General features: G+C 42.2%; 1 protein-coding gene across 3 annotated transcripts in view; it reads right to left on the reverse strand.

The window, feature by feature from the left end:
* The window catches only part of LOC147445710 (RNA-binding (RRM/RBD/RNP motifs) family protein), a 38,128-nt gene extending 29,582 nt beyond the window's left edge, over positions 1-8,546 (reverse strand). For 2 of the 3 annotated variants that reach the window (XR_015189804.1, XM_086525148.1), the window contains exons 1-2: positions 8,146-8,543; positions 7,324-7,716 (exon numbers count right to left, since the gene is read on the reverse strand). Coding sequence is in view for 2 of the 3 variants with exons in the window: in XM_086525148.1 (XP_086381274.1) it covers positions 7,324-7,716; positions 8,146-8,346 (594 nt within the window). In the remaining variant the exon portion in view is untranslated. Of the gene's footprint in view, positions 1-7,323; positions 7,717-8,145 lie in introns of all 3 variants that reach the window. The other variant, XM_086525149.1, reaches the window with a different exon arrangement.
* Between the last annotated feature and the right edge of the window lie 16,936 nt (positions 8,547-25,482).

The following is a 25,482-nucleotide window of genomic DNA, read 5'->3' on the forward strand; positions in this document are numbered from 1 at the left end:
ACTCTTTCCTCATTGAGGAGGAAGTTGTCTTAATCTCCCAAGGTAAGGTTCGAGTTTCAAGAAAAGACGGAGAGACACTTGCTTCTTCGGAAACTAAAAAGATGTCCAGAGCCGTTGTTATAACCATGGAAAGTGTGTTCATCTATTGAGGATTCGAGATTGTAAATCCAAAGGCCTTTTAAAGGTAAGAGCTCTCAAAAAAGACAGAGGCAAAGGCAAGCTTGATGAGAATAACAATGACCATGATTCGACCAAGAACTCGACGGACTCTGCCGATGTGGCACAAACTACATTGGCATCCATTCCAGCTTTCTAATTTGGTGATGGTTGCCGCAACATGCTTCAGTCAAAGAGAGGTAGACGAGCGGCAAAGAGGGGCAATAGGAGCTCCCAATACATGATTTGGACCCGTGTACCGGAGTTCAACTTATCAGTGTTTGGACCCATATGTTAGAGTTCAAAGCACATGCCATCGACACAACCTAATACCCAGTTAGGTGCAGCAGAATGAATGTTGTATTTTCTCAAGATTAGTGATCTTTATTGCTCAAGGTTCCTTTTAGTTCTTAGGGAAAGAGAGAGCTTTCCGTCTTATGGAGAGTGCTATGATCACGAACAAAGTGAATGGATATTGTGCGTGCAAGTGAATGAGACTGAGAGAAGGAGAGAGAAGAGATACGACACCGAGAGGTTGTAAAACCCTCCTCCGAAGGCCCCACTCTCATCGGCGAGAGTGGTCTACTTGATTGCACAAAGGTGTACAATGCGTATGCAATGGACTGATGCAATGGGACTATGCCGATGACGATGACGACGACAACTTGATGGCTGAAATCTGAGATCTTCTAATCGCTGAATTTCGAGCTTGTTTCAGTGGCTGAAAATGACTGTTTGGCTGCGTTTTTATGGCTGAAAATGGGGAACCATCTGCAACCTTCTTGGGGGGGAATCTGCTACTTTGTTAACTGCTGAAAACTGCGTTTCTACGAGGCTGAACTGCAGACTTTCTGGCGTTAGTGGATTGGGCTGAAAACGCTGGAAAGGCTGGGCTGAAATCGGCTAATCTGGTGCAGAGCCTAGCGTTAGTGAAAAAGCTGCATAGGATGGCTGTTGTGAGCAAAACGCTGATAAGCTGAATTGCCTGAGTCCCAAAAACGCCAGCCTACAAGGATTGATGGCGATGCTAGACTCTAGGGAAAAACGCCAAGTGATGATCTTGATGGCGATAGCTGACTGCTGTGGAGGAAAACGCCTGATGGGGGAAGATGGTCGGCGATGGGTCTTGATGCTGAGGGGGGTACTGCTGAGAAGTTGCCTGTTGAGCGGAAAGCTCCTGCTGCCTCTTCTGCCAGAAAGTGCTAACTTGGGTTTGCTTATATATTAACTTAGCAAAATTGCCCTACCTACTTTTGTTGGAAAGTCACTTAAAAATAATAAGTGAAAATAACCAAAAATAGGAAAATAGGCTAAATGCACTGGAAAATTCCCCTAACTGATGCTAATGGATTCTGATGGGAATTCCGATGATCATGTTGTGTGCAACCGGAGGATATGCATCTATGCTAAGTGACTGGGCATGCACGGTCTACAAATAGACTCACAAAAGTGCCAGATCACTTCTAATCTAGACTTGACTTGACTTGACTGAACCCTGTTGTGGTGTAGCTTGTCCACGGACACATAGGGTTGGGATGTGTCACGTGACATCCCCTCCTTTTCAAAGTGAGGTACTGGTACCGAACTGTATGGCGTCGAGGGAGATCGCCAACAGCATCCGGAATCCTGGAAGGGACTCTTCGCCGGCCCACTCTGATGTGTGGGTCATGCGGTACTTGAACTTCATAAACGTCTGCAACGCTTGCTTCTTTGGGCCGCGCCGAAAGCGACACAAAGTCTTCTGAATCTCCTTTCTTGCTTCAACTTCGTCCAGAGTCCTGCTTCTTCCGTCTTCAAGAATCTCCATGGCTGAGAATTCCTGAAACCATCTCCAACACAAAACCATCAACATACCCATTCCATGTAAAGTGAAGGAAAAAAATATTATCTTCTCTAAAGACTCTATATGCAATGTAGATGAACATAGAGACGGAGTGACAGACCGTTCATCAAACACATGCAAACAATGAGGTCAAATCTTTCCTGATTGATCGAAATCAATCAACTGTGGCAAATCACAATGGAAATGCCCATGCTTGGTGCTCATACTATCATGTGTTCTTTTGGAAATTGTGTCATGCCAAGGAAGAGACATGGAATGTGACTTCTTGACATACAAACTTTTCAGCTTTTCATGAACAATCCGCATACATTCGTCCTTATCCATGAGAGTAACGTGCTCAACATACAATATGTCATGCCTAGGAAAAGGGATCACATAACGATGTTGACTAAAATACAGGAAACCTTCACGAATGAAACACTCGAACAATGCGTGCGTATCAATCATGCGAACACATAATACTTCCTATGAGGGCTCTTTGGACCAAGGCTCAAGAGCCAAGATCGCTTCTTCGGGATCTATCGAATCGTCTTGTGGGGGATCTGTGGACCTCGACTCAAAAACCAAGATCGATTCTTGGTGATTGATCGAATCTACAACGAGGTTGGCTTCCCTAGAAAAAGCATCAACTAACACATCATCCTTGTGAACAATCACATCTTGTTCATGCAATTCATCATGCTTGTCTTTATCATCCAAATCATCATGCAAATCATTATCATTCAAATCCTCATGCTTCTCACAATCATGCAAATCCTATGTGTCATGATGTGGAGAAAAAGAGACTAAGAGAGTCTCCTTATCTCGAATCTTGTCAATCTTGTCCTGCATATTAGCAACGAGAGATGGAGAATGAGCAATGTCCTCTCCATGAATGACAATAGGAGAATCACTTTTTGCATTGAGAGTTATAGTGTTAGTCAGAAAATCCATGAGAGCGTCATTATCACGAAACCATCGAATGCCTAAAATCATATCACATCCTGAGAGAGGAGAAACAACAAATCTTCTAGTGAAGGCAGTCTGTTGAATTGCAAACAACACATCAAGGCATTCCTCGGTGATGAGAGCGTCCATACCAGAACGAAAGCCAGAGACCTCGATAGGAACTCTCGGACTAACTTCGCTCTCTCAACAAGAGAGGAACTGATCACATCATGCATACTACCTGAGTCAAACAATATGACAAAACGGTGCCCCGACGTACGACCATAACATTTAATGAGAGAATCATCAATGGGACATCAATGGGAGGGTCCTGAGAAACTATGGGCACAATCGTGTTATCATTCATTGCATTGACAGATGTAGTGGGTGCTATGGGTTCTTTAGATTCATTCGATTCAAGCTTAGGACATGTTCGTTTTATGTGACCCTTAATGTGACAATGAAAACAACGACCTTCCGTAGAATAAGTGCTTTGTTCTTCCGACGTGATGTATCCTCCTACAATTCCTTGTGCTACCTTTTCATCTGGAGTAAGCTTAGGTTTAGCAATTGTGTTAACCTTACCCTTAGATTCATTGGAAGAATTCTTTGATGAGAGACTGTTGGAAGATTGGTTAGAAGAGTTATCATTCTTACCACTCTTACCGTTCTTAGGGTTTTGAGGAGTCTGCGAGGTACTTGTGGAAGTCTTGTTCTCCTTAGGCTTTCCCTTGTTGTGCTTCATCTCCTGTGCGAGAGCAATCGCTACCGTCTTGTTGAGCTTGATTGGATCGAATACCTCGACATCGTACTTTATATACTCGTCCAATCCAAAGAGAAAAGCCTCTTTGCGCTCTTCATCCGACATGCGTAGTTGGGTACCTAGCTACAAAACACGATTAGAAAAAAACATAATCGGCATACCATTTTGCTTGAGAGCGCGTCAATCGTCCTTCATCAACCGTGCGAGGTACTGAGGTGGCATAAACCGCGCCTTTAACTTGTCTTGGAAATCAGCCCAACTAAAAGAGAGGGGCGTGAAATCGTCGGCTGCCTCTAGGTGCGCGGCTAGCTGTGCCTCTTGCCATGCGTGGTACCAATTAATGGCATCACCGGCAAGGTACATAGCTGCCGTCAAAACTTTGCTATTGCTTGTCTCCTTAGTTGTCGCAAAATAAGCATTAAATTGATGCAACCAAGAATGAATAACAGTAGCATCCATCTTACCATCATACTTACTGAAAATCAACTTTTCTGTAAACTGGATGGTTGGAATCCGCGTCGTGGCTTGCGCCACTTGACGAACTCCCACGATCTTTGGGTGGTTTGGTCTTCGAGGCTAGGACTTGGGCAATCAATTCTTGAGTACGTAGCTTTCATCCAGCTTCACGCTCGGCCTCCAAAGCCAATCTATGAGCGGCACGATCGGCCACCAATGCTGCGTTTCGTGCTGCCACTTCTTCCTTCCTTAGTTCTTTTCTTTCTTTTCTTGAGTCGCGCTCGCGTTCTAAAGCAAGGCGCTTGTCTTCTTGTCTATCCATCATGGCCATCATCTGCTTCATCATTGCCTCCATAGAGTCTGGCGTAGATGGCGAAGGGGGAGGGTTGGAAAAATCTCTTGGTGGGGAAAATCCTTCGTCGCCTCTCTCATGCTCATCACCTGAATGCGAAGTATCCATTCCACTTCGGGTGACGACCATGCACTATGATCTTGGGGTCTGAAGCTTGCGAGGAACTTGGGTTCTTGAGGTCCTTGATTCGTAAGAATCTTGGGTTCTTGAGGTTCTTGAGTCTTGAGGGTATTGGGTTCTTTGGGGTTCTTGAGGTTTTCTTTCGCTTGCAAATCGCGTTGAGAAGGATCTTCTCTTCACCCAAGTCCTACCCTTTTCTGCAGGCTCACCCCTTGGCGGCCTTGCGCTCACACCAAGGTTGCTTTTTCCCACCTCACGTCGATTGGCCTGCCGCTAAGTGCACGGTCTTCTCTCAATGAGTGAAAAGAGACACAAGGGGAGGCTGGACAAGCCCTTCTTTCTTGGGATTCCTGTCACTCTTCAACAAAACACGAATAGGAATTGCCACGCCCAAGTAAACTTGGGTTCGTGCGATCGCAACAAGCAAAAAAATTCTTGTGGTTCCTGTGGTTCTTTCCTTGAGTAATGCAGAACACTTCCAAAGCTCTGATACCAATGTTAGGTGCAGCAGAATGAATGTCGTATTTTCTCAAGATTAGTGATCTTTATTGCTCAAGGTTCCTTTTAGTTCTTAGGGAAAGAGAGAGCTTTCCGTCTTATGGAGAGTGCTATGATCACGAACAAAGTGAATGGATATTGTGCGTGCAAGTGAATGAGACTGAGAGAAGGAGAGAGAAGAGATACGACACCGAGAGGTTGTAAAACCCTCCTCCGAAGGCCCCACTCGTCGGCGAGAGTGGTCTACTTGATTGCACAAAGGTGTACAATGCGTATGCAATGGACTGATGCAATGGGACTATGCCGATGACGACGACGACTTGATGGTTGAAATTTGAGATCTTCTAATCGCTGAATTTCGAGACTGTTTCGGTGGCTGAAAATGACTGTTTTGGCTGCGAACCATCTGCAACCTTCTTGGGGGGGAATCTGCTACTTTGTTAACTGCTGAAAACTGCGTTTCTACGAGGCTGAACTGCAGACTTTCTGGCGTTAGTGGATTGGGCTGAAAACGCTGGAAAGGCTGGGCTGAAATCGGCTAATTTGGTGCAGAGCCTAGCATTAGTGAAAACGCTGCATAGGCATCGCTGTTGTGAGCAAAACGCTGATGGGCTGAATTGCCCGAGTCCCAAAAACGCCAGCCTACAAGGATTGATGGCGATGCTAGACTCTAGGGAAAAACGCCAAGAGATGATCCTGATGGCGATAGCTGACTGCTGTGGAGGAAAACGCCAGATGGGGGAAGATGGTCGGTGATGGGTCTTGATGCTGAGGGGGTCTGTTGAGAAGTTGCCTATTGAGCGGGAAGCTCCTGCTGGCTCTTCTGCCAGAAAGTGCTAACTTGGGTTTGCTTATATATTAACTTAGAAAAATTGCCCTACCTACTTTTGTTGGAAAGTCACTTAAAAATAATAAGTGAAAATAACCAAAAATAGGAAAATAGGCTAAATGCACTGGAAAATTCCCGTAACTGATGCTAATGGATTCTGATGGGAATTCCGATGATCATGCTGTGTGCAACCGGAGGATATGCATCTATGCTAAGTGACTGGGCATGCACGGTCTACGAATAGACTCACAAAAGTGCCAGATCACTTCTAATCTAGACTTGACTTGACTTGACCCAACCCTGCTGTGGTGTAGCTTGTCCACGGAGTCACGAACACATAGGGTTGGGATGTGTCATGTGACATACCTAGGGTGTCCGAGCTGAAGTGCACCAAAGTATTACCTTGTGGGGCAAAGGTTACCCAATCCGATTGAAAACGAAGGTGCTTAGCAATAAAGCAAGTAGGAGGAAACGAGGAAGATTCACAAAAGCCGACCCACAGAGAAACGAGCTAGTCTCACAGGGGTAGGGTTTCCGCAACTATCCTTGATGAAGCAAGAGTGGGAAAGCGAAACCGGGGCAATTCTCGTTGACTAGAAGGTGCACACCAAGAAGCAGCCTTGTGCAGTAAGACATACCTCCACAGCAACACAAAGGTAAAGTAGCAGCGCGACATGGCACAAACAAGGCAAGGCAGCAAGGAAATGGGGTGGCAAGGGGCTAGACTCGCATCAACTAGAGATATAGCAAGAACTCGAGCTCAGCAACTCTCTCTCTCTCTCTCTCTCTCTCTCTCTCTCTCTCTCTCAGAAAGAGGCTGATTTCTATTACTTAAAGTCCCTCAGAAGACCCAAATGGTGCAGATTCAAAGGGCAAGTACATCACCGATTACATAGCAATCCCAAGGGCACAATCTAGAAACTATAAAACTAGCCATATGGCAAAGTGTAGAAAACTAAAAGCCAAGGTAAAAAAACCCCTCCTAAAGAGAGTAAAAAGTGCCCTGACAAGCTAAGTGGAGAGAGGATGACAGCAACGTCTGAAAGACAGGCCCTTCCACCAAAAGCGAACTCTACTACCACCAGCCGTGAAGAGGACTAGGAACATCTACAATGGCAAGAGCTCAAGCGCCGGGCATTGCCCCGCAACTTGTTTCAATATGATAATAAAGGCAATGGATAAACATAAGGGAGAGAGTAGTCGATGAAGAAGATGAGGGAGAAGAAGCAACTGCCATCACCTCTCTCTCTCTCTCTCTCTCTCTCTCTCTCTCTCTCTCTCTCTCTCTCTCTCACACACACACACACACACACACACACACCGCGCGCGCGCACAAACAAACAAACATATGGAACTAAACACATTCAACAAAAAACTACCTGTTGTTGCTGGGGAAGAGAAAAGATGTCTGTGGTTGCGATAGGTGCTTGATAGACACTCTGATATGTGTACTGGGGGGGTTTCACGATGGGTGGCACTTGTGGTTGGAACTGCACGTACGGTTGCTGAAACTGTGAACTTTGCTGTTGCAAATGGATTGGGACTGGAAAATAGGATGCTGGTGAATTGGATGTCAATGACGAGGTAGAGGATTGGGCCGGTGGGAAAGGCAATCCACTTGTCGCATATGTGAATTGAGATGAAGTGGAGGCATTTCCCACTGGTGCAGTTACTCCCCCTGGATTCAACAGCCATGGTGTTGCATTGGAGACAGGAGGTGCAGGTACAGGCGTTACTACAGGAGGCCGAGGAGGAGGTGGTCTTACTGCCACCTGCAGCAAAAGTTGACAAAAACAATGGAATAAGCAAGTACATCACTTACAAGTATTGCACTTGCTGGAAATGCATGCTGAGAGTCCATATCAGTACATTCCAAGCGTATACATGCTTTGGAACATCCCAGCACTGATTACATGGTGGAGAATGTAACTAAAAAACGCAAATACTTTTTGGTATTGCCTGTCAAACCAATTCAAATAATACATGCATTCATGTGCTCTTTATGTGAACAAGCACCCACACTGCACGTCCATAGTTGAACATGTATGCGTACACCCAAACATATATTAGACAATAATGCAGGAGACTTCACATAATATTTGTTTCCTTTGCTTGCATGTGAATTTAGTTGTCAGTGTATGTGCGCGGTGCATGCGTGTATGCACAACCTAAATCGACAAGGCCAAAATCTATGGACAAACCTGAGGAACTAGCAAGGGGGAAGATGGCGGATTAGGTTGAGCTGAGGAAGAAGCAACCGGGGGGGCTGATATGACACTCGGAACTGCTGGGCGAGATGATTGGGGTGCACTCGTGGAAATCCCTGCAGTTAGAGGGGCAATCTCGGAACCAAGCTCTTTAATCTCCTGTTCAAACTTCTCTAGCTCGCTCAAAAGCGCCATTTCTGCGGAACGAAAAGTTAGTACGTTCACAATGTACAGAAGGTTGGCTTGCAATCCCAAAACGTTTCGCGTTTCTGTGCGTGTGCGGGGAGAGAAAGTGTCTGTGTGTGTGTGTGTGTGTGTGTGTGTGTGTGAGAGAGAGAGAGAGAGAGAGAGAGAGAGAGGGGAAGGAAGAAGAAGAGAGAGGAGAACCTTTGATCGCCGATCGACTCTGAATTTCAAAGATATGGGGAAAATTACCAAAATACCCCTCTAATTTGTGGAAATTACCCCTCAAATTTAAAATTTCCCAAAAAAAATCCCCAAAATGTCCCTCAAATTTTCCAAAATCCCTATAATACCGTTGGATGTGAGATTATATTTCTCCAAAGAGAAAAAACTTTGTAGCTTTTCATAAGACGAGTGAATACAAGATGCTAAAACTAGAATTTGAGTTGGTTATGTAAGCTTCGGAAATGAATTGCTTCATTACTTTTAAACATTACTGCCCTTTTTTGCGAGGTAATTTGTGACAAACGCACTCAAAAACGGATCTCGATTGTCAAAGAGGAATAAAGGTTAGAAAATCTTGAACAATCCAAAATTTGAGGGGTATTTTGGGAATTTCCACAAATTAGAGGGGTACCTAGGATCCAACCAAGTGAATGAGGAAGGCCTAACGCAAATTATTCTATGGGTTCAAACTTCAACTTCATGATGAGGCGTAGGCAGATATAGTGCGCACATGGAGGAACTCCGCTCCACTCGTTCCCTCTTCGGGAATGTCAACAAACAAATGGCTTCTTGCACACGTGCAAGCTCGATCACTCCCAAGTGTGCCGATGTAGGCTGTAGATTCTAATAGAGCTTGCGCAGGTTGCAGAGCAGTTGTAGCCTTTAGGAGACCCTCCTGTCATAGTAAACACAGGCGTTCAAAACGAACAACTTTTTCGCAGTCTTGAGGACTCATCTGCTCGAATCGGAAGATGATTGCAATAACACCAAAAGGATGGTGGGCCTTAGCACTTTTTGGAACTGAAAACGAATAAACGTGCTTCATGTGCGCACTGCAATAGGAAAGCACGGGGATGCAGATCCTTTGTGGACTGCACTGGACAAAACAAATCTCAACTTTTACCGGACTCACCATAAATTCCCCTAGAAAATACCTTGTTGTTGCCCCCTTTTCAACGGGGTTTACGAGCTAAGCAGGAAGAGAGAGCACAAAGGCTGTTCAAAATCCCTATTCAATGTGCATTTCCACCAGCTCTTATGAATTGGGGAGGTGCGAGGCAGGAGAGGAAGGTTCCCATTTTTGTCGCCTTCTTATGAAAGCAACCTCAAACTGAAGTGGTGGAAGAAAAGCACCTTCGTACCACTTCCACACAAAACACAAGGCAGCAGGAGGTTTTTGTTGCCCTGGTATTCACACAAGGTGGCAGTGCAGAGCAAGGCCTTTGCTTGCATGGTGAATAGCCATAGGCTGGAAGTCCATGCTGCCAAGGTGGAAGAGCCCTTGGGCAGAGGGTCGAAAGAAAGTTTGGGCAAGGTGGAAGAGAAAAGCAAAAATCTTCCATGACATGGATTAGAAGGAAAGTTGTTCCCCCACCATATGTGAATGTAGATGTCCAAATGGAAGCTTTTGTTTCGTTTGGTGTTCAAGGCCTTCTTCCATCACCTATTGTGAACAAGGCCTTAGCACGAGCTAGAATTTTCAACTAAAGTAATTTTCAATAACATAGCAAGATCTGTTGTCACAACTTACTTTTTGGTTATCTCTTATGTCAATAAGTACTCTCTTAATTATCATCATGAATGCTACTCTAATTAACACATCACAATAAAAGAGACATGAAAACAAACAAACAAACAAGCAAGTAAACAAATATATCTTCAATGGTGCATTCCCACAATGATCGCAAAAAGTGTGTCATAGCTTACATTAGTTTCGATAAAAGATTTAATGTGACTTGAACTTGAGAGATTGCCATGAATTACCGCAGCCATAACACTTGCCCTCTTTTAAATACTCAACATGGTACTTTTTTGTCAATTTGGATCCTGTAAATCTCTTCTTCTGCTTCTTGCCCTTATTCTTCTCCTTAGAAGACTCTTTTTCTATTGACTTGGACATTGGCTTGTCCATCGGGTAAGTCAAGGAGCTTGAATGCACGAAAAATCCATTCTTTGCGTGTGCCATGAGTTTTGAATGCTCTTGGACCTTTGCTTGAAATAGTATTGCTAGATCTCTTTTGGTAAGCTGCAACAAAATTGTTCCATCTGCTCCAAAGAAGAAATCTTCCGAAAAGAAGTAATTGGCAAAAAGGCATGCCAAAATCGTTAACAATACTTCATGCAAGTATAATCTTTCATCATCTTCAAATGGTTCCAAGTTGTGATGACGTCCTCTTCATACTCCTCAATCAACCATGCCAAAGTGAAGAATCGAGGTCATCCTTGAATGAACATGCTTCTTGGAGAGGAGTCATCTATGTTGGATTCACTATTAGAACTCATGTGTGCTACCAAGAAAGGATCGATCCTTTGTAGAAGAAAAAAATTTTGGGCTCTAACTCGGGTCTAATACCATTGTAACAAGCTTGGACACTCCAAGCGAGAAATTAATACCAACACATGAATAGAAACTGCAACAAACTAAACTTGAATAAAGATAGAGAGGGAAGAGGAGGATTGACACGAAGTGGTAGAGGTTTTCTTCCATATGCATTGGCTCCAATGATTGGTGCCCCTTTAATATTTCTTTCTTTATTGCTCGTTCACAATCGTACAACTGTTAAGCATCCAACTCTCCGTGACTTTAATTCTAGATTGTCTTCCAGAGAATGGCCCAAGGGCTCCTTATAAACTTACATGGGATGCCTAAAAGCAAAGCCCCAAAAGCCATCACTTCTAAAAGCATAAGCCCCAAAAAACTCTTATCCAAAAAGCTTACACAAATGCACAGATTTCATACATTGTTTTCGCCAACATCTTTTGCGTATTTCGATGAGTGCCACATCAACAATCTTGTGTTTTACATTGCTACCCTGCCAACCATGTGTGAGACTGAGGGGACTGAAGAATGCTCATCACCACCCAACCATGCCCTATATAGGCCCTTGGCCTGCTAAACATAGGGACCCCCTTGACTGCATGTCAGTCCTGGCCCTTGGCCCTGCCCGGTCCTACCCTTGGCATGACATTACTCCCCCCTTGGAGAAGCGTTTTTGTCCTCGAAAACAAGAGTGGTGATACACTAATGTTTTCCATAGTGGCATCCTTCATGGATCCAGTTGTTTGCTTCATCGAAACACGGTTTAGTAGGAGGTTCAATGAAACCAAGAGTAACATCTTGATTTTCCACATTGTTGTCTATTTGCAACCGTCATGTGTTACCGACTACTATCCAACATAGTGTGTAGACTCCATTTAAAATGCATACGAGCATGCTAAATGAATTATCACAACAAAGATGTACCCAAAAGAGTACCTCTTTTCACTTTTCATAAAAGTAACTGGCTGATGTAACTTATCAACAATATATAAATCCTTGACTTGTTTTCAATTTTCATCAGTAGACAACCCCACCATAACTAGTGTTCAAGGTTGAGAACCTGACTTAAACATGAAGGGACTAAATTGAGTCATAAACATGCTTTACCTTATTGTAAGCAAACTCCAACAAGAGCAATACATTCTTGCTAATTGGATTGCTTGGTGCTAACGTACACGCTTTGCATATCCTTTAGCACAAGATTACACTTGTAATCTGCCTATCCTCTTTGGATAACTGACAGTATTCAGGTGTGTTTCCCCACGGTTTACAGACAGTCTTCCAAAATAACTGGTAAAATGGGATCACAATGTCATACAATATTGTTGAGGAATCAACAATGACATGCATAACCATCTTGGTTAACTTGAAAGATCCACAAGCACTCAAACCAAGCCATGACCTCTATTGGTGATTGGTAGATCCAAAAGTAGTCTCAGAGAGATACTGCACATAGAGTGCAAAATGCTTCATAAGCAACAAATGTGATGAATATGCATGCCGTTCCAAATTAGTCTTTGCTAAACACTAGGGCCCATAACACCTAGTGTGCATGCATTTAGCAAAAACAGATCCAAACATGCATATCCATCCTGCATACTTGCCAATGCGTATAGCAAAGGTGATGCGCCTAGCACACATTAAAGAGGACTGTAAATAGTTCTGAAAAGAAACTAAATACTATCTACTGCAATCATTTGCAAGCCTTAATAAAATGTGTGAACCATAATAGAAGGTGAAACATTAATCACTTCTAGGTACAAATAATGAAACTTTTTCATTAACAACATATAGCTTTGCTATAAGCGTAAAAAACCATTCGTTAATCTTGTTTGGTAGAACTTGTACCTTAACAAGTCATTCTAAGTATCCGTCTGGCCACTAAAATTGTTCCTGATACATGGTGCTAAAAATGGTTTAGAAAACGGATTTGACCAGCACCTAGGGACTTTACCACGACACATAATTGATATAACAGGTGCCAGTGTCAGTCCCAGAGACTCATATTCTCCACATGTGGAATATGTCTCATGCAAGGATGTTTGAAAAAAGATCATCCTTCAAGTACGAGATGTACTTGTGTGTGGAGGTAATTGCAAACACTCTACGAGGTGAGTGGAAGGACCCTCATTATCCTTACTCCACACTTGGCTAAACCAAACTCCTTGAGTTCCTAGACCATGTTGTATCCCATGTGACAACATGTGCTAAATCAAACCCTACAAGTGGGTCCATAATACGTAATGCAAAAACTTGTTTTGGACACTATAACCCAAATTTCTTGGCTCTTACATGACCTTTTCATCTCACTGAATAGATACAAGTTTATTCATCCTACTTGGAAAAGGAAACAAAAACATAGGAAACAAAACCAAATTAGATGGGTACCTAGAGGTTGAACATAGTGTTCACTTATTTGTAGTGAAAGGCACCTGCCCAAATTTCTTGCCTACAAAGACCTGGGAACACTAATTGAAAATTAGTGAAATGCAAGTAACCTTGGGTGTTGCCTTTGCAATCCAAACCCCTTGGTTAAAATCAACATTGTCAAACCCCTTGGTTGAACTTTGCAAGAAAACTACTAAGCTAATAGCCAGTTCTTGGCCTTTGTCCGTTGTGCGTGACCCCCTTGGGTTTGCCCTTTTGACTTCGGAAGCTTAAAATTGTCCACTACCCCTTGGCAGTTGTGGACTTCTTTCCTTGAAAGCGCAAGTGTGATTGTTCCAAGAATTGACCATCAACAATAAGTGATTTAGTCATCATGAGATGGGTCTTACCCCAAAACTGTACTCGTATAGATACTCTTAGTGCTATAGACAAAATAGGAGATCCACTGAAGCTGGAATCATATTCACAACGAGATCTTTTTCGGACCCAAAAATGAATAATCTTGGATTTTTGTGAGAAATCGTGTTGTTTCAAACACTGGAGTCGTTTATACACCTTGGTAGAGATAAGCCTTACGAGTTTAAAACGTTCAAAAACTCAACTTGATCTTCACTCTTTAAGTGTGTAGCGCTAAAATAATGCCCAAAAAATTGCTAATGGCAAGACTTTTGCTTGTCCATTAAAATCGATGGGTACTCAAACGAAAAGAATTGTTTGATCTTAAAAGCAATCACTCATGGATTACAAACAGATGGCTTTTAGCCATTCCAAAATAGGTGGCAATAGATGCCTCTTAGCCCTTCCTGCTGGCTCTTAGCCCTTCCTATTACCGTATTGGCATAGAAAGATTTCAATAAAATCGTGCCTAATTTCACCTTTCCCTATAGAAGTTGGAGAGAGAGAGAGAGAGAGAGAGAGAGAGAGAGAGAGAGAGAGAGAGAGAGAGAGAGAGAGAGAGTGCTCGGTTGAGGAAAACCACTTATTCTAATGTGTTGTATTCCCCTTGCATGTGCTCCAGTGCAAACCATGTATGTATCATAACTTATCCCAAGCGTAATACAGTGTACTTGTACCACGCTCTCGCAGAGAGAGGTACCATAAGTCACATCTTGACCCACTTACCTTGTATGTGATCGTGCATGTATCAAGGTGCATGTATATGGCACTTTGCCTGTGAATAAACAAAAACACAAAATGTTTTAAAATATCAATAACTGAGCTCATCCTTGACAGAGTAGCTAGTGCTATAGCGGAAGTGTATGTAATGATGGATGTTGTCCATCGTACTAGTATGCCATGAAGACAAAGCAAAAACTAGAATAATAAGCCCTTGGCTTCAATGACAGTTTCAACCATGTGAGCCCTTGTTATATGTGCCTTGCACAATTACACTAGTATGGATACATCACAGTGCGTCGTTGCATAAACTGTGAGCTTATATCCACGTAGTGCCAAAGATGTGTACCGTTATCAATGATATGAAGTCAATCGATAATACTTCGGATGTCTCTTGCATGCCTCTTGGCTTTGTTCATTCCGATCTCCATTGAAAAAACATGCAAACATGTTGCAAAGTTTCCCCAAGTTCGTATGCTAATGGCATATTCCAAACTTTGGAAACTTCTATGCAATATATCTTAATAAAAAGCCTTGCTTCTTAAAAGTCCATCAGAAAGATGAGACATAACTGTCCTGAGTGCTTATAGCAAACAGATGCTTCTATTGACACATAAATGTCAAAGAGAGTCGACCTTGTCGAGCTTGCATAGAAAAATGGTCTTGCCAAATCATGCATCGTATTGAGAATCATGCGATTGCTCAATATTGAAAGAGATAGCTACTAAAAGCTAGCCATCAAAGGTCAAACTCTGATTGATTAGTGCAACAATTGCTTATCAAGTTGGTGGTGTAGAAAATCCTGCAAAAGTAAATAAGTGCAAAATTGAAACTTAAAATTAACACACTAATGTGATGGAGTAGAGGTACAGAGCCTTGCTTTTCTGTAGATTTAAGTGGCTTGGTGCTTCCTCGACACTAGGTCGGAGATACAAGTTTCAAACATTTTGAAAATTGTACGACAATAGATGTCTACACAAGCCTTGCTCATGGGTAGCCGCATACAGAGTCCTACTCCATAGGCCGTGTTGAATGCATTGAGTCCAAAACAAGTTGTTGAGGGGCCATGCTTGAGAAAATCTAGAACTCCAAATTAGAAAGAAGGATATCTGTGGGCTTTTTGAATTGAAATTACTCATTGGCCTTGCCGAATACTTGTATCATAGAAGCCATAAGCCTTGCTTGTGCTTGCTTTACTGTAGGAAGTATGCATAAAGGTGTCTTGCCGGATTGTGGGTATTAAACCCATCTTTGCTCGGTGATGGCAATAACACTCACAAGCCTTGCTTACTATGAGGGCTTAAATTGCACAAGGAGATAAATTCTTTTAATCATGGCATCACACATAGCCCTTGCATGCTATACCATTCAGCATGTACTTGAATAATTTGGCAAACAAAATTGAAAGTCATTGCTTACCTCATAATTTACTTGTATCAACTTTCTATGTTGATTGCACGGCCAAGATGTTCGAGCTTCCATGAACCTCGAACCAAGCTTCAACATCGTCTTTGCCAAGCAGCCTTGCTCAGAACCTTGTTGTTACCTTCCCTAGACTCCTTTTACACCATGCAAACCGTGGCCATGCTTGAAAAAAAAAAAATCGTAGCTGTAGTATGTACTACCGATGCCGATATGAAAACTTGTTGTTGTGTTGTTGGTAGCCTTCCCCAAAATGGAAACTTGCCGAGCACAGGAGAAGGAATCTTGTATGCTGATGATGCTTGGTACTTCAAGAGGGTAGAGGGGGGTTTTCCGACTGTGGGCACGCTCCCTTCCCCTTGTTTTTAAAAGTAACCCAAATAGGGTTTTGCCTTTTGGACAATGGGAAGAGATTATTTTTTTGAAAAACGACGTTGTTCTACTGCTACCGATGATGGCGAGGAAGGGGAGATGCTCATAGCTCTCTCTAGGGGGCTCAAACAGCCGCAACACAAAAACGTGAACCGTTGCCCTCTACAACGCGATCCTAACAAGTCGGGGCACACTTGATTTGATGAAGGTCGATGAGCTCCCTCCTTGGCCAAGCCCCTCTGCACACGCCGTTGTTGTTTTGGCCTCCCCACCTAGCAAGAGATTTTGCACATGCGGTGTGCCTAGACCCCAACCTCCTGCTTAGCCGCCTTGCACACCATGGCTTGCCTGATCATGCAGGACCATGCATGTCCTGCTTGTTTAAACGAGGGAGAGAGAGAAGATTCCGGAGACCATGCCTCATGCTGGAGAGAGTCCTTCCCCCTCCTCCATAACTCTCCTCTCCCCTGAGCTCTAATACCAATGTGAGACTTAGAGGACTGGATCATGCTCATCACCACCCAGCCATGCCCTATATAGGCCCTTGGCTTGCTAAACATAGGGACCCCCTTAACTGCATGTCCGTTCTGGCCCTTTACCCTCCCTGTTCCTACCCTTGTCATGACACCGTGTCATCAAGCTGTGGCTCCTTTATCAAAGAATACGAGGACTTCTTGGTCTCATACTTTTCCCCATGCTCTGCAGAGCTTAGTACTCTCAGCCTTCTACTCTAAGGTAGCTCCCACAAAATTTCGATATAGTCCTACTTTTGTTTTTCCTTTATTTGCCCACTTGTTTGCAGATTGCAAAGTTTCCAGTTTGATTTCAACCAACCTCTTATATTATTTCTTTGGACACTTTGCAAGGTTGTGCCCTTTTCCCATACTTGTAACACTTGCCCTCTCTCCACGATGCTCTACTGTCAATTTTGGGCAGATGGGTTTCTGCTTGTGTTTCTTGCCCTTCTTCTTTTTGTCATTAGAAAACCTTTTCCCTGAGGAAGTGGTCATTGGTTTGTCCGATTGGTAGGCCAAAGATTGGGAATGCATAGCAAAGCCATCCTTGGCATGTGCCATTATATTATGAATGTTGTGAGACTTTTGCTTCAAGTAATACCACTAGATCTTTCAAAAGACCACAACAACATCATTGTCATGCAGTAGCATGCACATAATGGGAACGAATGATGAGCACTATGATATATATAATTTGATGCATGGGAACATTCTCCATAATATACATATGCACCCATAATATATAAGGTTAGATTATATACCTCATCTAATAAATTATTCAGAGAGTTATTTTCTTCCTTCACTTTATTTTCTTTATGATATTTAATCCTTGTGCATATTTAGTATGAGCACATCGCGACATAAGGCAATGCACTAGCTTGTCTTTTTCCTATCATGCATCATTTTAAATTCATATCAATCCTGTTATTAGCTTTAGTCAAAGGATGCATGGCATGCTTACATCACCATCATGCATTTGCTCTTGGAAGCAAATGACAACTTAGGCAAGCCTAAGACTTCTAGAGCTAGAACCATAGGAGAGAGAACAAGTGGCAAGAAAAAGACTTCTAGTAGGACAAGTGGCGAGAAGAAGACTTCTAAAAAGACAAGTGTCATCACCAACAAAGGAGATATTTTAAGACCAAAAGATTGGGGAAGCAAATAGACAAGTGTCACTCAAATTTTTCACATGATTGACACTTGTGACACAAATAGCTAAACACTTGCTTAAATACTAGCAAATATATTCTCCTTAAGGAGTCAACTTTGCCGATAAATAGGGCCCTTCTTCCCTCACCTAAAAATCACATTTTCACTCTACCACACTAAGCCCTAATCTACCAAACACATTTCCACTCTACCACACTAAGCCCTAATCTCCCAATCACGTTTTCAATCTATCATGCTAAGTCTTAACTAACCAATCACTTCCTTCAAAGAACTTCTTCTTCCATTTGAGCCCAAGGGAACTCTATCATACAATTAGCATCATGTGCCACTCTTTTTCTCGCACTTAGAATTGTAAACTCTCATATGATCTACGTAACCATTTCTTATCAATAAAGCTTTGTTGATGGTGGTTAAAGAAACGTGCTAAAGAGTATCCCTTCTTTGCTCCTATTTCAAATTGGCATCAAGCTTGTGGAGCTTGGAAAGTAATAGGTGTGTCACACTCCTCATGTCTTGTTCAAGTTTGTGCGGGAGTTGCATGTTGTGATTTTCTTCTTTTCTCTTTCAATTTTTTGTCCTTCTTTTTGACTAGTACTTAGAAGTCTCTCCTCATTCTCCTTTAAGAATAGAGCCTCCTCTTGGATTCGTCATGAACCAAGAAGATTTATATGCATAGCTTGTTCCAATTTGCAAGCAGAATATATATATCATAGTGAGTACCGAACTATACTTTCAAAGGACAATTTTAGCATGTTTGGGCCACAAAGGTTAGCTGCCATTAATGCATCATTGAACCCTTTTATCCTACCCATGATCAGATACGATTTGAGCTTTGATGTTTTCATTTTTGTCTCGTTTTGAGGGAGGGTTTTTGTGTATATGTGTGTGTAAGAGAGTGAATCTCCCATGGCTGCACTCAAAGTTTCTACCATCAACTACAAAGTTTCAACGTATCAAAGTCTCTTGCAATTCCTCACAAACTCCCACAGCTAGAGGCCCCACGCTTTCTTGGCAAGAATGCCAACTTTTTGACATTCTTTTGGTGAACCTGATGCAAAACAAGCCAGGATGAGGGTTTGCGAAGGCGTTTCAAGGCTTCAAACCATGGCAGATCAACAAGGCTATCAAGGTATACAATTTGATGTTGGGACAATGCAAATGCTCCAAGATTTTGCTTTATTCATGCAATAACAACATGCCCCACAAAGGGGGGAAGTCTCAACTACAAAGGCACTTCACTCAATTGTTGAAAAGATTGATCAGTTTGATGGAAAGAATATCTCAAAGTATCTTCGTCACTATGAGAAGGTGACGGAGTTAAACAAGGTGCTAGGAATTAAGATGATGAATAGTTTTGAGCTTGTTGTAGTGCCAAAGATTAGAAATCATGTGAAAACTACAAGGATTGAGCATGGCAAAGATTGGGAATCTTTCAAGGTAGCTCTAAAGGATGAATACTTCATAGAGGATGATGGAAGGGTTACTAAAAGGACATTCCTAGAGTAGTTACAAAGCCAAAGGAAGGAACTTCCATCACCTATCTATTAAGGGAGTTTGAGCTTTGCTATCCACAATTATTGGCAACAAAAAGACGCACCTTGAGACAACATCGGAGAGACAAAATGGTGGTGTCTAATGATACTTCTCTCTTTGTCACATCAGAAAGGCCATCAAAGCCAAATACTTCAACTCAAAAAATGGAAGATTCCATGCTAAATGAGTTGTTAAAGGGAATGCGAGGGATGAGGTTGAAATTGGCAAGGCTAGAAGAGAAGGGTTCAGGACAACCATCAAGGCAGAGAGCTCTAAACAATCAAGGTTAAACAAGTGTATAAGGTGCGATAGCACTGCCACGAGAGATTGTGATAGCTTTAAGGATGCTATGATCAAAGACCTTGTGTTTTTCAAGGATGGTAAGATTCATCTCGTAGAGACACGAATGATTTGAGAACCAACTTTAGGAAAGATGGAATGCATAAGTTAGTTGAAGAAATGGCCACAAGCTAGGCTATTGCTAGGGTTGAGGAAGTAGCCTATGAAATGAAGATTGAGCATGTGTCAAATAAATATCTAAGCAAGGATGTGCATGTATCACATGAGTTATGGCCATATGTTGTGTAATTTGCTATAAAAGGAAAAGTAGATGTATTGCATAAACCTGGGGATTGTATTCATGAAACAACACGGTGGAATGATCCAATGGATGCTTTGTCAGTTTATGCATACATTACAAAATTCCAAATTCATGAAGCTATCATAGAAGAGAAGCACACATGAGAGAGTGGAGATGAAGGGACCTCAAAAATTGCTACCAGAAGTCAGGGAAGCAGAGACACTATTCCTCCTAGGGAAGCTTTATCGCAACAGGTTTCACCACCTGAAATGCCCATGGAGGATACATCATCACAGAATAAACGAGAGTAGACAAAGAGCAAAGCAAAGATTCTTGCATATAATTTGCAGAGGCTGCTAAAAATGTGGAAATGCATTGGATGAGAGAATTTTGAATAGCAAAGTTGAGCTTACATTGGATGAAGTTCTTGGAATTGCAAAGCGGGAGTTCCATGAAGAAATCATAGACATCATCAAGAGGAAGAGACATAAATTGGGTGAAGGGGATATTTCAAAGGTACAAGGAATCTATTAGGTATATGACAATGACCATGACCATGACCAAAGCATGGTAGGATGATACCATTTCTTTGGGAGCACAAAACATATTCGCTTTATGGATGCTGAGGCTGACGATGATGCTATACATATGAGTCATTATGCAAGGAGCCATTGGGCAAGAGCCACAGTGGGAGATCTAGATGAGCATTATGTAGCCTTGATTGATTATGTCTCTGAAATCAACCTCATGTCCAAAAGTCTCTACATGAAGGAGAAGTGGCCAATTGACATAGATCATGGATGGATGATAAGAGCTACAAAAAACTCCTTACGGGATCTATATGGAGCTTGCCCTAATGTCAAGGTGACTATAGGTGATGTAAAGGATGAGCAAAATTTCTTTGTGCAAGAGATGTCAACTTGCCCACTCATCTTAGGATAGCCATTCATCACAGGAGTGTGGATGGAGACGAAGATGATGGATGATGGATCAGCCTACGCAAGGATAAAGAGTAAGGATGGTAGGAAAGTTGTCCAATTCCTCCCTATGTGTGTCAACCATGAGAAGAATCGTGGTAGTTCTTTGTGAGAATCCTCTTCCAAAGGCAACCAATGGAGTTTAAAGATCGTAGGGAAATGAGGGGTTTTGGCCAAGTAACATTGTAAAGAGAGAGTGCAATGGTACAAGGCATAATAGGCTCTTGCCTGATCTAAATACACATAAAAATTCTTCCACAAGTTTTCTTGGGTTGACATGAAATGGATCGATACGCTTCACAAAACTTGAAGAGTTGGAGAGAAGTGCACGGTAGTATGTATTTAATGTACAAATAGCTTTTAAGAATATTGGGTTGCTAGAGGATGTTGAGTCTATTACATGTATTTTTGAGTAGCTTTCATCTGTGGATACAAATGGATGATCTTATGTCATAAAATATAATATCTAACTTTACCAAATGATTTCCTCATATTAAACTGATCATCTAATATGGGAAGATTGAAGGGGAACAAGAGTTAGGATATAGATATGTGCTTCTAGACCTATCTCAACAGGGGACCAAAAGGAGAAATTGTTGCATCTCAATAGGGGTCCAAAAGGAGACGGTCTACCAAAGAGCTATGTGCAATAAGTGCTTCTAGATTTACCTCAACAAGGGACCAAGAGGAGAGATGGTTACATCTTAATAGGGGTCCAAAAGGAGGTAGTCTATCAAAGAGCAACGTGCATCTAGTGGAGCTTAAAAGACCTTAGGGGTTAGCTTCTTTAAAGACCTTCAAAAGTGTGTTAAAAAGTCCTTTGACCTTAGGCAAGCTAGGGCTAACTTTGAGGTGGGAATCCTACCCAAGCATAAGGTGCTTGTCGGCTTGCTAACTAAAGTGCTTAAAGTATTTGTGGGAACCTTGCCCAAGCTTGAGGTGATTCTCATGCTTAAATGAATAAGGTTCTTGAAGTGTTCAATTCAAAGATAAACTCTCGAGAGGCATAAACGGTTTCATGCTTAATTGACTAAGTGCTTGAAGTGTTCAAATTAAACCAAATGACTTAAGAAGCATAAAAGACACATGTCAAAATCCTCCACATGTGGCCTTCATGATGTGCTTGAATCCTATTGGATAGGCTTTAAAGGGGTCCAATGAGAATTTAGATGCATAAAAATAAATAATTAAATATCTTTATCTCAAAAAGGAAAAAGAGGACACATGTCCAAATGATATAAATTAAATAATACAAGAGAGAGAGAGAGAGAGAGGGGTGGAACAAGCTTGAGAGGGGGGGGGGGGGGGTATACTCTCCCACACACACACGCACACTCTCTCATGATGTGAAGTGCAAAGTGCAAGAGCTCCATCTCCTTCTCTAAGCTTGTTGAGAAGTGGAGAGCCTACACCAACACTCTTGGCCTGGAATGCAAATCCAAACAAGAGCCATGCTTCGATGCTTAAGCTTGCCATCTTCTTCATCTTCATTACTATGCTATTATGGTATGCTAAGCAAGAAGAGTGATCATAAGTGAGGAACTATTTCTTTCTCCTATGAATGATTCTTCTTCCTCTTCCCTACCCTCATTCTCCGCTAGCTCTCTCCACCTTTGAAGGCGTTTGAAGCCTTGGGACTGAGGCTTGGGATATTAATGCTTTTTGCAAAGTTTATGTTATGATCGTGATGCATGAAGCTTTCCATCTTCATAGCATCACCAAGGTCACAAGGAACACAAAGATTGTATTGTACCAAGTCTCTCTTGATGGGAGAATCTATAATACAAACGCCTTTTGGAAGGGGGACCGGCTCCAAGTAAATATGGTCCTCAACTATTGTCATGTTCTCTAATACTCTCTCTCTTGCAAAAGTATTGTTCATGCCAAGTTAATTAAGTACTATGTTCATGTTGCTACCATCAATTAAGTTCACCCTCTATGTTCTCAAAGTAATCTCACAAAAATGCTCACTCTAATTCTCTTAATTCCACTATTCTCAAAGTTCATAGGCCATTTCCATTACGTTGATATCAGAGCATTTGGTTTCTCTTTTCTTGCTTAAGAAGAGATGTCCTTAAGTATCCTATTAATGGTTAATTTTGTTAATTATATTAGGGTAAGAGGGACTATGATCTATTATCGGTTTTGTTGAGCCCACTATGTCGAATATGGTGCACACCTCCGGAGCTTTGGTCTTAATAATGGGGTCTTTTTAGACTTGCCTACGACTTTATCATTATTGAGCCATAAGAATTCTAAAAGGAGCTATCCCTCGGCAATTCTACTATGTTAGACCGACCCCACTACTCTCTATAATTAACCAATTCGAGCCATGGGTGTAGATACTTAAGCGCTTATTTTCAAAGGATAAGCAACTAAGGTTTTGAATTTCCAAAGGAAACACTAAGTAAACACCACATAAGTTAATAATCATGGCTAATAATAACCAAGAGAGTAGAATGAACATTGATAACTTTGATTTTGCACATGAAGATGCTAATGATGATGCCCCCATGTTTATCAAGTATCTTGTTATTAGGTTGCATCAAGCTATGGGCAACCCTACTTTGCAAGTCGAAGCTACCCAACAACTTCGTGCTTATGGAATTTCCCTTTCTCTCCAAGAGGAGAGAGAGTTTAGGAGGCCTCTTTGAGACTCCCAAAAGAAGACTCTCTCCTATAAGAGAGGAGGAATCCAAAGAACGAGAAAGAAATGAATCCCTAAGTTCCTCTCAAGATGTGGCTCCATGAAGACGACGGTCCAGACTATTGTCAACTCCTCCCAAGAGGAAACAGTCATCCCACAGTCCTTCTCCTCGTCATTCCAAAAGGGAAGAGAGGAAACAAAGGAAGAAAAAGGCAAGAAAGAGGTCACCCTCTTCTCCTTCTTCTTCACCTTCCTCCTCTTCCCACGAAAGTTATGGCTATTCTCCTAGAGAATACAAGAGAGGAGGACATCGCAAATCATACCCTGCATGGCGAAGATCACAAAAGCTCAAGAATTTGAAAGAGGGAGGAAAGAGTATCTCTTTTCTCACCTATGATGGCACCTTTGGTTCCACAGACAAAGTATTGGCCTTCATCCAACAATGTGATGCGGCCTTTGGAGACAAGGCCTTCACGGAGTCCTCCAAGCTACACCATGTAGCTATGCACTTCCAGAAATCTACTCGTCAATGGTGGGATAGCCTTCGTGGCAATGGTGACGCCCCAAAGACATGGAAAACTCTACGAGTTTCCATCATGAAGCAATTTCTTGCAAGCGATGCAAAGGACAAAGTGCTTATCGAATGGCGGAGCTTGAAGCTGCTCTTCAACTAGTCTATGTAGACAAGTTTTGGGATTTACATCTCAAAACTACAATCTTTTAAAGGATAGACTTCTCCAAACAAAAGCAGCATTTTTGTGCGGTATTACCTGAAGAAATGGCCGAGTATGTCAACTCACAACGGCCTAGCACTATTATCGAAGTCATCCACCACACTATGGTTGCTTCAAGGATCGATTTCCAGCAAGGGGCGAGAAGAAATTTCAAGCCCATGGAAAACAAGGATCAAAATGAAGCTAAAGGGAAGAGCAATGCTCAAAACTCTTCCCAAAGCAACATGAACACCAACAACAACAAGGCCAAGGAGAAAGGAGATTACAAAGGTAAAAATAAGCTCTCTCCCGAAGAATTAGAGGCCTTTCATAAAGACCATAAATGCTTTAAGTGTGGGGAGCAAGGACATGGTTATCGTTCATGCCCCAAAAGAAATGTACACAATGACACTCCTAGAGCTTCCATGGTTGAAGCTCCAAAAGAGGATACTTATTGCAAAGGCTCATATCTCTCCTATGCTTGGGGAAAAGTAACGGAGCATGATGTCTTGATCTTGTTTGGCCCTTGCTCTACTCACAACTTCATATCAACGGAGTTGGCCACCTAGTTGGACATTCAAGCTTTTGAGATGGGAGATGGGCTATTTGCAGCACTGGTGAGGATCACCACACTACGACTACCGGCCGTTGTCGGATTGTTCAACAAGATTGCCACGCTGAACATCTTGGCTTTGATCATGCATTCCAACAAGCTGTCAGGGCCTTTCCCTCTATTGCTTCACAACCCCATGACTCATGGTCCCATAATAGATATGCTAGGAATCATGGAGCTTAGCAGACAGAAAAGTTTCATTTGGCTTGAGAAAGCTCCTAGCAAAAATAAAAACCAATTCAGTATCCATTGACCTTGAATGAAATGCGAGGAGAAATTTGTTGTTGACTTTATGCAAACCTATTTGAGACGAGCATGAAGATATTATCTTAGGTTCAGTTAACCGAATGAAGAATGGATTGAGAGGACTAATAAGGGGTGTGGGGAGTTTATCACCTCCTTGATGGTGCTACTCCGAAGTACACATTTGTCTCTAGAGAAGTGAACTTGAGTAGCAAGCTGCAAGAGAAGGTTTGATCAAGCTCTATGGACATGGTGATCATCAATTATTCAATGCAATGTTTGCAATTTGACAATATGATCATTAATAGTGTTAG

Source organism: Adiantum capillus-veneris, chromosome 12 (genome assembly GCF_014529385.1).
Source record: "Adiantum capillus-veneris isolate H3 chromosome 12, ASM1452938v2, whole genome shotgun sequence".
In the NCBI taxonomy this organism is placed as follows: Eukaryota; Viridiplantae; Streptophyta; class Polypodiopsida; order Polypodiales; family Pteridaceae; genus Adiantum; species Adiantum capillus-veneris.